Source organism: Sander vitreus, chromosome 7 (genome assembly GCF_031162955.1).
Source record: "Sander vitreus isolate 19-12246 chromosome 7, sanVit1, whole genome shotgun sequence".
Classification (NCBI taxonomy): domain Eukaryota; kingdom Metazoa; phylum Chordata; class Actinopteri; order Perciformes; family Percidae; genus Sander; species Sander vitreus.
The window spans coordinates 31,219,747-31,234,133 of NC_135861.1; the positions used below are offsets into that span (position 1 = coordinate 31,219,747).

Genomic DNA, 14,387 nt, shown 5'->3' on the forward strand with positions numbered 1-14,387 from the left:
GTGCGCCAAACTGTAAATAACAAAGCTATATGAGACATGCAACAATACAGTAAAAATATTTGACTTTTGAATAAATAAAAGCATGTTAATAAAATAAACATGTCTGGCCCTTAATGTGATTGTCATTTTCCAGTGTGGCCCTTAGTGAAGTTGAGTTTGAAACCACTGATATAGACAATAACATCTGGAGACAAGGTTATGAGCTATCTCTTCATGGCAACAGTTTTTAATTTTCAGTAGAGATGATGCAAAGCAAGGACACAGAGGAGTGCGGCATGCCATATTCAGGAAGAAGGGAATAAAAAAATAAAAAAAGCTGGTGCAAGCTCTGGGCAAGTTCCATCATTTATAATCCATCATCTATTATCCAAGCTAAGGACTGTGGGGGTGGACGAGTGACAGACAAAGACAGAGCAAGATGGAAGTGTGAGCTAATGATACAGCCAGGGAGAATATGTGGGAAAGAGTGAGAGTTCACTTCAGCTCAGTAACAGTGAATGACAGTGACATTAAAACTGAGTGAGAAGGACTGAGTGTGAGTCATAGTGGTGAGAGGCACAGGGAGAAAAAGAGTCACATGAAACTTGAGGCAGATGAGTGTGAGCATGTGTGTTTAGAGATAAAATAAGGAGGGAAAAGTGTTGTAAGTTCCAGAAATACAGTATGCAGGAAGTATAAACCAGGTATAATCTCTCATTTTAGCCCCGATATTTTTCTGTGTGTATTCATCCATCTATCTATTCATTTATTTTCTGCTAATTATCCAGGTCGAGTTGGCACCATAGTCAGAACAATCATACTCAACTTACAGTAAACATACAGCTGTGAGCAGCTCCTCTATTTCTTTTGTGCATTGTGGGAGAATAGTATCCACCACACTCAAAAATCAACATGTGCGTTCAAAAAAAAGAAAAAAACAGGAACATTGGATCTGTGAGCTGATATGCAGCTCCACTGACGATCAGAGGAAGTTCACATATGTGTAGTAGGGATGTCACAATGCCAAAAATACAGTAGTGGGTACCGATACCACCAAACGTACAAAGTATTTTTAGTTTAAATTCACTGACATGTTGGCAGGTCTGAAAAGATTTATTAAAAACAGTGAACATTTCAATAGTTATTAAATCTAGTGACACTAGGCTACATTTTGCTGACAGGACACAGAGTGAATGGCAATGCATGGTAAGCCCATTAGCAGGAAGTTAATAATGTTGCAATGCATAGTGTCGTTAGCAAATAACTGGCTATCATGGAGCATCACGTTAGCTGGTTTCACAGCAAGAGATCGGGATGCTTGTCTTTCAGATGCGTACAACCAGGAGGTGGCGGTACGCAGTAAAAAGTGAGGATACTCATGTGGACAACAGAAATTGTTACTTATTTGGGTGCACCCACACTTTCTTTTTCCAGACATTTTCAGTTAATGCCTGCCGCCAAGATGCTCCTTTATCGGTTACGGATCATGGAAAGTGAAACTTAAATCATTGATTCAGTCATTGGGGAGGTTGGATTTATTCTCACTTAAATGAGAAAAAAATATTTATTTAAAAGTTTTTCTTTTCAAATTTTTATTTACAGCATTATATGTTGATATTTATATCAAAATAGGCTGTATATTAACTTGTAGGGAGAAAACAGGTAGTTCTATGTAAAATCCGACATTGAGCACCCCCCATATGTACCCAAAATGGCATGATGCACATTTCATAACACCTCTGCAAAGATTCAACTGAGATTGTCAGTCGAATCATGCTCCTTCAATCGAAGCAACGAATATTCGACTATTCGGGGTCACCCCTAGTGTGTAATCTCACATTGACAGACCTTACTCCACCTGCTGATTATCCAGGTTGAGTTGGCACCATAGTCAGAACAATGGTGCCGATTGTGGTACACATGTACACCACACATACATTCTAGGATAGGAGAAAAAAAAACTTGGGTGGTTGTTAGAATCATTACATTATCAAAGGCTAGACGGAACCACTATAGATTTTTATATTTTTAATTTTTTATTATAAGAAAGTTTTGATACTACTGCAGAATCAGTTACAGTACTCACAGCACAAGTACAGAAAGTGACTAACATAAGCCTCAAACAGTAGCTTATTTATGTGTGAAATAGAATCATAACAGAATTTGATGTTGTCAATTGTCTATCTTGTCAGTTTAGATGTCGTCGCCTCTATCTGGGCAAACTCAATGGCGTCCCCTTTATCTGGTTAGAGAGACGCATGATCTGTCCTCGGGCCCCAGTCAAGCTCTTGTGGGGGCAAGTACTGTTATGGTTTCTTACTATGCAAATAGTTTAATTTAACAGAGAGAGAAGAATAGTAATCACTATACTATTATTCTATGCAAACAGTTTAATAAATAACAAGAGAGAAAGTATGCATCATAATTTCCCTAACAGTAGTGCTAAGCTCTGGACGAATTTGTTTTGGTGGAACATTTGCACCCTGCAAAAGAAAACGCCACATACAATATTAAATTAACTGTTGACACAATACAGTAACGTGAGCTATTTAAATTAGCTGGATAAATGGTTAAACCTCATTAGCTCTTACCAGTGTGTACTTCGTCCACAGCAATCTCACCCAATTAGAGAGTAAATGCTGTAAACATTCTTTGTTAGTCTTTACAATCATTCACAGAAAGAACCAAGCAGGCCTTGTTGCACCATCGAATTTCTTGTCAAAACTTTTGACAAGCCCTTTTCAGCATGTAGCTTGAGGTTTGTTGTTTCCAGTAAAAAAGGGATTTTGAGAATGAAACAACAGGTTCTCACACTCATCTTGTAAAATATGAACGCTTGGTCAGGTGCCTTTGTCATTCTTATTGGCGCTAAAAGTCTCCTTTAGCGCTTTAAGTAAACGCGCTTGGTCGGGACTATTGCTATCCCTTTTGACGCAGTTATGTTAAGGAAAAGGTCGTGGGTGTGCTTACGGTTCCGTGACATGCGGGAAGAACAGGATGGTTGGGTTTAGGAAAGGGTCGTGGGTGGGCGTACGGTTCTGTGACACGCCGGAGGAAAGAAAAAAGCAACTATAGTAAACGGGTCATGGGCGGGCGTACGGTTCTGTGACACGCAGGAGGAAAGAAAAAAGCAACTATAGCAAACGGGGCATGGGCGGGCGTACGGTTCTGTGACACGCGGGAGGAAAGAAAAAAGCGACTGTAGCAAGTGTGACAAGCAGGACGCAAACCCCGCTCTCCTGGGTGAAAGTCCTGTGTTTGTTTGACCCATCCACCACCCCAACCAACCTCCATATGTGGAAATTCGCCCTTACATACTACTCACTAAATCCTATCTAACTGCTGCTCTCCCCAGTGCGTTACACAAACACGCTGAAAGACGCCTTTTTCGTCGCATCAGACGCTGACAGCCATTGACAGCCACTATCCAAATGTCCTTATTTTACGAGTTCTGAATGAGAACGGGTTGCATGAAAACACAGAGAGCAGAAGGATAGGGGCAAACATCCTATGCGTGACGCAGGCTTTATCCTGGAAATGTACATCCGTTGATCCAGATTAACGTGTATGTAATCCAGGCACTCAGGCATGGATGAGCCAGGCACTCGGAGAGGGGCGTGTTTCGGCAGCTCTCTTCCAAAAAGAGGCCAGAGTAAAGTATGGGGACGTTAACAGTCACTTGTTATTCTGTCTGACATTCTGTTTGCTTTTTATTTTCAGATAAGAAAGAGTGTTTGTTGATCTCATCTCTACAGGGCTTAACATAGTACTAATGAACATCTAACATTTGAGCTCTTTGCTCTCATTGTTATTCACAATCTGTTATTCAGAATCTCTTTTGGAGGCGTTCATTGTGGAGATATCACCCATATATTGAGTCAACGGCAACATTACTGTGTAGAGCATAATGTGTTCTATGATGGCTCAGTGGAGCAGTAATTAAATTGTGCAGTGAGCGCTGGGAAAACAGTTACATCTGTCCAACTGATAAGCACATGGAAGGAAATGACGTTCTTCGGGGTTTAGCGGGACAAGTTCCACGAGGAAATGAATGAATTACCGTATCATAATTGCATTTGTGTTATTTCCCCAGAGTCCCTCGTTCCCCTCTGCTCCTCCCAAATTAACACAAATGCGCTCATCACACACAAGCAACCTCACTCTGGCCTTCTCTCTCTACCTCAGTTTGTAACCACTCTAAAAGATGTATTATGTGACTTGTCCTTAAACTGGCCTAGTTATTCAGATCTTTCATAAAATCAGCAATACAACAGTGTGAAACTATCCCTATTAGATGTAAAGGTCCTGCATTGCAACATGTTATTCAAATAAACACACAGATGCACTTTCAGCTAAACCAGAGATCTTCAACAGGGGTTCCGGGACGCCTAGGTACCCACCTAGGGGTCCCGGAAGAGAGTTGCTGCTGGAGGCCACGAAATTATTGATAGTTATTGATAGTTAAAATATATATATATATTTTAACTATGTGTCTGAAAATCAACATTAACATGATTCCAAAATATTCACAACATTGATAAGCTTTACTGTATCTGTAGATGGCTTCCTTACCTATAGGCCAGTAAGCCTAAGGATTCACTGTTAACATTATGTATAAATACATAAATATGTCAACAATTATTATTTTAATAGCTTAGTATTGTATGCACCATAAAAAGGCTCTAGGCCGCCCTACACCTTATTGGCTTATCCAGTTTAATATGCAGCTCAATTTTATACAATAAATATAGCAAGGGGTCCCTGCTCTGTCTTTTTTTGGCCTAAAAAAGTTGAAGACCCCTGAGCTAAATGTACAGAAGTGTCAGCGAAAATAGTGTTATTATGCACAACAGCATTACACTGTATTTTAATGGAGTGTTATTACTGATGCATGAGGTGGAGTTTATTTTACCTATTTTATTCACTGTCGGGTAATGTTATTTTGTTGATCATAAACAGGGCAGTAGCCACGATTTGTGGAATGCTGAAGGTGCCAAGCCTGTTCTCATGAACCATTCGTTCAAAAAGCTACGAAAAGTTAAGCTAATTTGTAATTTGTAAGCATTCCACTTTTTTTGCTTTCCAAAAAAAACTTTTTTTTGCAGAGAGGCAGAGTCAACAAAATATCCTGACTGTGTTAAATATGTAAATATGTAACTAATACTTGTGTAACATAAATATGTAAATGATTAACTGACTAAACATTGTAAATACATTTCTAGTAAAATAACTCAAATTTAAATTATATTAAATTCTGAGCCTTACACCTTTCAAATATGAATTAACTCCACTTCTAAACCTTACAATGTTGAAAAACCTCATAAAGTGAATTTTTTATGCCATGGGACCTTTAATAACAAATGAAGAACTGTGAAGACTGTGTTGAGATAGGGTCAGAAGACCCTATCTCTAAGGGCCACCCTCCTGAGGAAACCCATTTCGGCCGCTTGTACCCTGGATCTTGTTCTTTTGGTCATGACCATAGGTGAGGGTAGGAACGAAAACTGACCAGTAGATTGAGAGCTTTGTCTTCTGGCTCAGCTCGCTTTTCGTCACAATGGTGCAATAAATTGAATGTAATACCGCACCTGTGGCGCCGATTCTCTGACCAATCTCCCACTCTATTGTCCCCTCACTCGCGAACAAGACCCCAAGGTACTTGAACTCCTTCACATGGGGTAAGGACTCATTCCCTACCTGGAGAAGGCACTCCATCGGTTTCCTGCCATGGCCTCAGATTTAGAGGTGCTGATCTTCATCCCAGCCACTTCACACTCGGCTGCGAACCGATCCAGTGAGTGCTGAAGGTCACAGGCCGATGATGCCATCAGGACTACATCATCTGCAAAAAGCAGCGATGAGATCCCCAGCCCACTGAACTGCAACCTCTCCCCACCCCGACTACGCCTCAATATCCTGTCCATAAATACTACAAACAGGATTGGTGACAAAGCGCAGCCCTGGCGGAGGCCAACCCTCACCTGAAAATACTTTTTTGAAAATGTTTACTTTTGAAAATTATTTTTTTTGCAACCTGCCAAGCATACATTCAATTGAATTTGTCAGTGTGTACATTGGCTAGTGTTCTTCGTTGTTTAGACAACAACATTTGCCAGCACCATTTGCCAGCACCAGACGGCCAAGTCACCATCATTCATGAGCCTAGGGGACCTCCTCCAATGGCCGTGATTCTTCCGGAGCCTGATCCTGGCTCTGACTCTTCCTTGCCGCCAGCAAGCCCACAGCTGCCACAGACTGGCAGCCTTGATTTTTCCAAACCTCACAGGTCTTTCCTTTGCTCGCTGAACACAAGCGATGCACTGCGCAGCACCTGTACGGTTGAAGGTGCACCCCTTTATGGCGCCACACCCCCAGATGTGCCCATACCACTTTGGCCAAAGGCTGGAGCAGGCGCCTTCTCTGCATTCCAGGGAAAGGGGGTCAAACGCTTATGGCACCTCCAGGTAAACTTGATCAGCCCAGTTCTGATAACTGGGCGAGGGAACCAGTACCTCCTCACTGTCATGTGCACTTCACCATGTGGGTTGAATGCCTCTCAGCACCCATCTCTTTCAAAGATTTGGGTAAACTTTGTTACTTCCTGTGTTCCCCTAAACAAACTAAATATCATTACAATACCACTTTCTAATAAATCACATGATGAAGAGTTGAAAAAGAGAGAGTTAATTTACTGGCTTTATGAATGGTTAAAAACTAATAACTAAATATTTAAAGATAATTTATAAGCCATTAATAAGAATACATTTTGGGTTGCCAGGTTGTGAAAAATATCTTTAGTTGGTGTTTATCCTCCTTAATATGATTTCCTTGATATATTTTTCAAACCTATGAGCATTTCAAGGGTAAACATCAGCCAGAGGGGATTTGCACAACCCCACAACAAAAAAAAATGCTCTCATTGCTGCATGGTTTGAATAACAAAGTTGCCTCTACTTCTTTCATCCATCCAACAGTTTTGTGTCTGGTGTGTACTCTACATTTGGCATTTTCAGAGGGTCATTTTCTCTTTCTCCCTCTTTCAGATTCTTACAAATCATGCAGAGCGGTCATGATCGAGGAATTGAATGACTGTCTTCATAGTGAACCTCATGCTGTCCTTTAGAACCTTTTCATGAACCAACACTGCCATCTCCTGGCACAGTGTTAGACAACCCACATCTAAACTCTTACCAAGCCCGGAGTTTGAATAGTTTCAATTAGTAGTACTGAGTTGTTTTATGTTTTGTTTATGGTTAAAACGCTTAAACAGTCATGCCCCACTTCCACACAGGGCCTTTCTCTTTGCTTGATTAGATCCTCTGGACTGTGTGGATCTTCCTCTGAGAGATGGTCTGATACCATTTTTTGCTTCCCGATACTGATTCCAATACCTGAACGTATCAGCCTATACCGAGTACCGATCAGATACCAGTGTGTCATGAATTGTATTATGTTTTAACAGCTGTATACTACTATCTCTGTACAGATGTAATATTTTTATCTATGTTTTACGGCCTGGCTCAGGTTAAACTCTTTGTGAAACATAAACAAACACAAACAATGAATGCAGTAGAACTTTCTTTTACTATCCAGTTTGACAGTGATTCATAATGGAAAAAGAACATAAATTAACTACTGTAAAGTACATTTTCTTCAGGGCTAAATAAGGTGTTATCGGATCGATGCATAAACTCCAGTACCTTCCGATATCAGCATTTTAGGCGGTATCTGAGGCTTTTCCGATACTGGTATCGGTATCGGAACATGTCTACTTATAACTATATCCTTTTTATAAGTACATGGAACTTACATGCTTCGAGCATAGCTTGGTCTGTTTGAGATGAACCAAAACCCAGTGTTTAAGCTGATGTATGTTTTTCAAATAAATTATGTACACTTTTGAACAGTTGAACTGCAAGAATTCAGTGTCAAGTTTAAGAAAACAAGCAAACTTGCAATTACCACGCAATATTAGAATTTATGCATGTAAAGCCCAATTCAGATCAAAGATTCGCGAACAAGACGAGTTAAAACTTGGAACTACTTGCATCCAGCCGGTCTGCAGATCTCTAAAAGCTGCCGGTTCACATCAATGAGACGAGATGAGACGGTGTATCATCTCCATAGCAATGACTCTTTGTACTTACGTTCTAACTTCAGTCTTTCAGTCTTTACTGTAGCTAAATATATCATTTGTTTCGTCTAAATATGAATGTGGGGGCGCCTGGATAGCTCAGTTGGTAGAGCGGGCGCCCATATACAGAGGTTCACTCCTTGATGCAGCAGGCCCGGGTTTGACTCCGATCTGCGGCCCTTTGCTGCATGTCATTCCCCCTCTACCTCCCCTTTCATTTCTTCAGCTGTCCTGTCAAAAATAAAGACCGAAAATGCCCCAAAAAGTATCTTTAAATATGAATGTGGATAACGTATGTGATAGTGAGGTGCTTGCTACTGTATTTGTTTCAAGTATTAAGTTAAAACAGTGGGTTAGGTTGAAGCGATTAAAAGGCCAATCAATTTTGACCAATTACAAAACAGTGCTGAGACAATTAGAACATGAAGTCAAGTTACATCAACTTTATGTACTTAAATTTCTTAGTTTACTTGATAATCTTCAAGTTGAGCTAACATGCATCTTCAAGGCAGCAGGTGCATTTTCTAAGTTAAACCAACTTGAAATGTCCTACAGTGTATCCAGTAGAGCCCCAGAAGAATCAGTCCAGCCCCGATGCCTGCCAGGCTCAAACTGATCAGCACCTGTGTGTTCAGGCAGATAAAATGCACTGGTGTTGAGAAGAATCATTACTTTGGCATTTCCCATGAAATGAACATGTAGTGAATTTAATTTTATGTAGTGATTTTTGTTTTTGATATGGTGGCTACACAAATTTTTTTTTGTAATGGCCATTTATACAACAATATGTCAAACTGACTAAATAATTAAGCATGTAATTTAAAGTGCCCATATTATGAAAAAAACACTTTTTCTGGGATTTGGGGTGGTTTTTTGTGTCTCTGGTGCTTCCACACGCATACAAATTTTGAAAAAAATCCATCCATGCTGTTTTGAGTGAGATACGGTTTCTGAATGTATCCTGCCTTCAGTCTCCGGGTGAGCTGTTCATCAGCACGGCTTGTGACGTCACAAGCCCAAACGAGCTGGCTAACCGCAACCGTTAGCTCGTAGCGTTAGCATGCTAACGCTAATGCTAACGCTAGCATGCTACCTCGTTCTCAATAGCAAAGCACTGCTATAACACACAAGTTCACCATAATCTACAATAGAACTACTTACATGTGCGCCCTTGTTTAGAAGTCTCCCAGCTAATCCTGCCTTGTAACTGACCGAAGTTGGAGAAACAGCCTTTCTTTTACTGTCTATGGAGCTAACTAGCTGACATGATCTACATCTGAGCTACTGTGCATGTGCGAGTGCAATCAAAGATAGTACAGAAGAAGAAGAAGAAGAAAAGAGGTCTCACTCTGTAGCTAAAACAGAGACCAGGTGAAAAGAGGATCTGCAGCAGTGAGAGAGAGCTGTGCAGTACAACAAAAATATGGTGTTTTTTGAAAATTAAACCATGTAAACCTATTCTGGTACACCTTAAAATACAATTATGAACCTGAAAATGAGCATAATATGGGCGCTTTAAACATCGTTGCATCCCCAAACCCATCACTTTCTAAACCTAACCATACTGTGTAAAGAAGAGCTGTCCTGTAGTCTTGCTGGTCTGACATGGTCTGGTTCTGCTGGTCTCCAGTGGAGTCCCACTGGACCAGAGAGCTTTCATAGTCCAGATTAAGAAAGCCGATGGGCAAAACCCGGATCCCCCAGTAAACAGTCTTCACAATGTGGAAGGTGGCATCCTGCACAACACAGCGATAGGTGCCTGGTAATTGGACATGATTAGTTAATTTATTGGCACTTTTCCTAAATGATGTGTTTACATTCATCAGCTGACAAGCAGGAGGTGTTTGTGTCATGTGCTTTGTGTGCGTTTGCCTGTGTAGAAATGTCTCTGTTGGAAATCCAGTACTGTTTCTAGGATATCATTGTGAAAGTTTTAATTACATTTTGAAGCGTTCTATGTCTAGAAGTTATAAACATTGAGACACTGATTTAAACTGTTTACAGCTAACTCAAAACCATTGCAATTATTAAAGTTAGCTTCTTAGCTAGTGTGGCTCTGTGATGGCCTTCTATTAAACAAGTGAAGCCAAAGGCTATATCAAATAACTTAAAAAAACATTTTTGAGAGTCAAATAAATCTGTATTTACACATTTTCTTTCACATGCACTTTTACTTGGTTGAGAATCAGCAACTGTAGAGTCGGACTCGTACCTCCAACCTATCTTTTTTGAATCTTTAGTTGCCAAATTCAACTTAAAGGGATATTTCACAGCTGGAAAGGTGAATATATCTTTAAATTGGGTCACTTATTATAAATGTGATTTTTTTTTTTTTTTTTATGTAGTCCAGTTTGTTGTCCAAAGAGGCAAGCAGGATTGAAGGGACAGGTGGCCGGCTAGCGTTAGCTTTCCACCTAGCTCATACTCCTGCATATGAGCTAGGAGTATGAGCTATGGACAACCTCTGCGTTTCACCGCTGAGGATACCCCCTTACCGGTTAGCGGCATCGAGCAACACCACAGACTGATGTGCTGGTCTCCTTAGCAGGCAAAGCATGGCACAGGTGGCCGGCTAGCATTAGCTTTCCACCTAGCTCCAACTCCTACCCTCGTCCCGCTTTCCGCACACTGCTGAGGATGTCCCCTTACCGGCTAGCCGCATCGAGCAACACCGCAGGCTGAGGTGCTGATCTCCATAGCAGGCAAAACTACTTGTCGAGTATTCCGTCTGTAATAAAGTTTCCTGCATATTCTCCGATCTGTACCAATGTATCCCGGTGGTACATGTGTGCGGTAGTTTGAATGCACATAATTGTTGTTGTAAAATTTCCTTCGGGATGAATAAATCTATCTAAAATCTTCTGCTGAGAAGCCAGTAGGCTAAGCTCATTTTGGCTCGGCAGTCTTCGTGTAAAGACAAGAGTCCAACCCAGAATGGGCGGGTTGAAAACATGCGGAAGTAGCTCCTACTACTGACTGTAGTCTATTGCCTCTGGGGAAAAATGCCTCCGATGATGGAAAACGACGATTTTTGCGTCATCAGAGGCTTTTTTCCAGACCCACAATACAGAGATCTCTCGTCTCAGGGGGACATGAGGGAGGGAAGCACGGTCATTCAAAAATACTGCCGTGTTTCTACTGATACAAAGCTCAATGCTAAATCGGTGAAGTATCCCTTTAAAATTTCTCACAATACGAACCCTGCTTAGGAGCTCACCAGGAGATTAAATGTTGAACTATACAAAAATCCAGGGTCTGTGTGAGCATGTGCAGGTGTGTTTACCTGCGTCCTCCTCCGCAATGGGGTCCAGAATCACTCGGTCCAGCAGAGGAGCATGCCATCGATCAAAAAGAGAGTCGTCAGAGCTGATTGCTCCTCGGGCATATCGCCACGATACCCTGAGCCATAAAAGAAAACATTACATTTAAAACATTAAATAGGTCCCCTATTCTAAAAAATAAGAGTTCCATGTCTTGTTTGATCATAAAGTAGGTTGAGGTGCTATATAAATACTGTCTACAGAGATCCACGGAGAAATGCACACACAAATTCAGAAACTGTGCCTTAAAACGAGCCGTCAGGACGTCCGTACAATTGTGATGTCACAATACTATATATACAGTCAGAAAATGCCGCTACAATGCAATGACGATGCAGAGACTCTGAAAGTGCAGATGTGGAAGACAACACATGGCTGACCAATTAAAGCAGACTAGGCTTTTTCAGGAGGGGGGCTTAAAGAGACAGGCGCTAAAACGGAGCGTTTCAGACAGAGGGTGAATACAGGTATATGTAGACATACAGTATGAGAAAAATAAAGTATATTAATATTAAAGCATGTAAACATGTTCTAGTAGAAACCCAAAATCCAAATGTGAAGCTGAAAATGAGCATTATATGGGACATTTATTATATAAACAGCAAACAAATATTCGCTACACTAATTTAAACTGCGCTGAGCAAATGGAACAACTGGATCTCATCTCCATCTAAAATGCATGTTTGATGCTTTCATATGTCAACACTTTCACTAATGTTAGCTTGCTAATTTACCTGTTGGACCACAGACTATGGAAGTTAGATAGAATCCAGGATTAAGGCACTTTCCGCATAGACTTCACTTTTAAGGCTCGGAAGCTTTGCCCATTCTTTTTTACAGTCGGTCGGACATCTTTGCTTAGCTATACGTCTTTAAACGTTACAGTTATGGATGAAAATGACAATAGACATGAGCAAGTTTGCCGATTTCACATATCTCCGCAATTCAAATCAACTGCCAATTGTCTACCCGGAAGCAATTTTTGTGTTAGTGCAACGTTACGTTGAGAATTTTTCCAAAGTGGGCTACTGGCCGAAGTGGGCTACTGTCCCGGGGCCCCAAACGTTTCTAACCTGTTTCACTGCTGACCCCAGTCACTGATGGGCGTTAGGTTTGGTCGGAACCGATAGACACACCAACCAGTGATGTCACAGGTCATAGCGTACACCTGTTCATCACTTCAGCAAGGTGAGAAGTTAAACCAGCGGTTTAATTTCTCTATAAAGTGGCTCCTATATTTTAAATTGAAATCCTATTTGTAGTGGGCTCCTGTCTCAAAATCTAGTTTGAACACCTTTTAAAATAATAGTGCATATCATTGTACATTTTTAACCAAACTAAGTTTGGGAATATGAAAGGCCCACAGCTCATTTTTGCCTTGGGACACCTTGCTGGGTTAATCTAGTCCTGGGGGGAGGAAACTAGGCTTCACATCTACAGTTAGAGTAGAGAGTAACAATCGATACAAAACTTTTAATTTTATTCTGCAGTGGGTATCTAGTTCTGCAGTATGAGACTTTGAGTATATCCGGGCAAGTTTTTTTTTTTTTTCATTGTTTGCATTCATATAGACATGAATCACTCCTGGATCCTCCATCCTTACCTCCAGGAAAACCTCCCCATCGCTTCCATGACTTCTCCCAGACAATCGATGTCCACTCTCTGTCCTGAAGTCACAGTCATGGTGCTGAGTCCACACTGCCACGACTCCAGACACTTCACCTTACGGACACGACACTCCTTCAACACCTTCCATTAAGCCACATGCAGATGACAATGATTATGGTTATTAAAGTCAGAGCTATTTTCCTTCTTACATTTCTCAATCATTTAACGTTAGATGTTTAAAGGTCCCATATCATGCTCATTTCCAGGTTCATACTTGTAGTTTGCGCCTCTACTAGAAGATGTTTGCATACTTTAATGTAAAAAAAAACAATCTCATACTGTCTGTCTAAATATACCGGTATTCACCCTTTGTCTGAAAACGCTCCGTTTTAGCGCCTGTCTCTTTAAGCCAACCTCCCGAAAATCCCAGTCCGCTCTGATTGGTCAGCGTTTTCGGGTCTTTCTCATCTGCACTCTGTGAATCTCTGCACTGTCATTGCCCGGGGAATGACTGTAGCGGCACTTTCTACCTGTTTATAGCATTGTTGTGACATCACAACCGTACGAAAATCCTGAATGCTCATTTAAAGGCAAAGTTTCTGAATACGGGCTATGTGCATTTTTCTGTAGATTGAGCGTTTTGATACTTTCACAGTATTTATATAGCACCTCAACCTGCCATACCTACCATAATTTAAAAAAAGGAAATCTCACTTCTTACAATATGGGACCTTTAAGACTGTTACCTCTGCTCCATCTTCCCTTCTCACGCCTTCTTCCATGGCTGTCTTGGAATCTTTTAAGAAACACAGGGTTTGAGTTTTAAGGCCCAGCCCACAGGTGGTGCTGCAGGGGGAGCTGTCAACGATCACCTCTACCGGCACTTTATCCACCGCCTCCAGTTTAGCTGAGCTCAGGAGATGGAGGAAAAACAGGAGGACGAGGTGATGCCTGACAGTCACTCGTTGCATTTTGATGTTTGATGGTAAATCTGCAGGAAATTAAAAGGTTTTTGTCGTGTAGCGTAGCCAGATCATCAAAGACAGGCAGGCAGACGTCTTCTCTTTGTACAACAAATCAATCAATCTTTCCTAAGCATGTGTTTGTATCAGCACAGCTTTCTTCTCCCTCAGCAGAGGAAAGGCCTGCCATTATAGGGCTCTCAATCAGCCCTGTACTACACCACTATCTCTCAGTGGTGAGTCTACCAAACACTTCTAACATTACCAAAGTCTGGACAAAGCCAGACACAGTTCACACTCATTTACACAATAAAGAAAACTTTATGAGGGACGTAATTCGTATCAATACCCCTCAAATTCATTAACCAACACATGAAAATTAAC

The 14,387-nt window shown here is 41.1% G+C and overlaps 1 protein-coding gene across 1 annotated transcript; it reads right to left on the reverse strand.

Moving 5' to 3' along the window:
- Window positions 1-8,637: 8,637 nt before the first annotated feature.
- On the reverse strand, window positions 8,638-14,012 carry tmem81 (transmembrane protein 81). The gene is made up of 5 exons (XM_078254071.1): window positions 13,788-14,012; window positions 13,037-13,182; window positions 11,397-11,512; window positions 9,679-9,872; window positions 8,638-8,736 (listed from the first exon to the last, which is right to left on the reverse strand). Exons 1-5 carry the CDS (start codon window positions 14,010-14,012, stop codon window positions 8,638-8,640), a joined length of 780 nt encoding a protein of 259 aa, XP_078110197.1.
- Window positions 14,013-14,387: the final 375 nt, after the last annotated feature.

Coding starts and splice junctions, on each gene's coding strand:
- tmem81 (XM_078254071.1), bottom strand. CDS start 14,012: ATGCAACGAGTGACTGTCAGGCATCACCTCGTCCTCCTGTTTTTCCTC. Junction 13,183..13,787: donor GAAGGGAAGATGGAGCAGAG/GTAACAGTCTTA, acceptor GCTTAATGGAAG/GTGTTGAAGGAGTGTCGTGT. Junction 9,873..11,396: donor CATTGCGGAGGAGGACGCAG/GTAAACACACCT, acceptor TCCAATTACCAG/GCACCTATCGCTGTGTTGTG.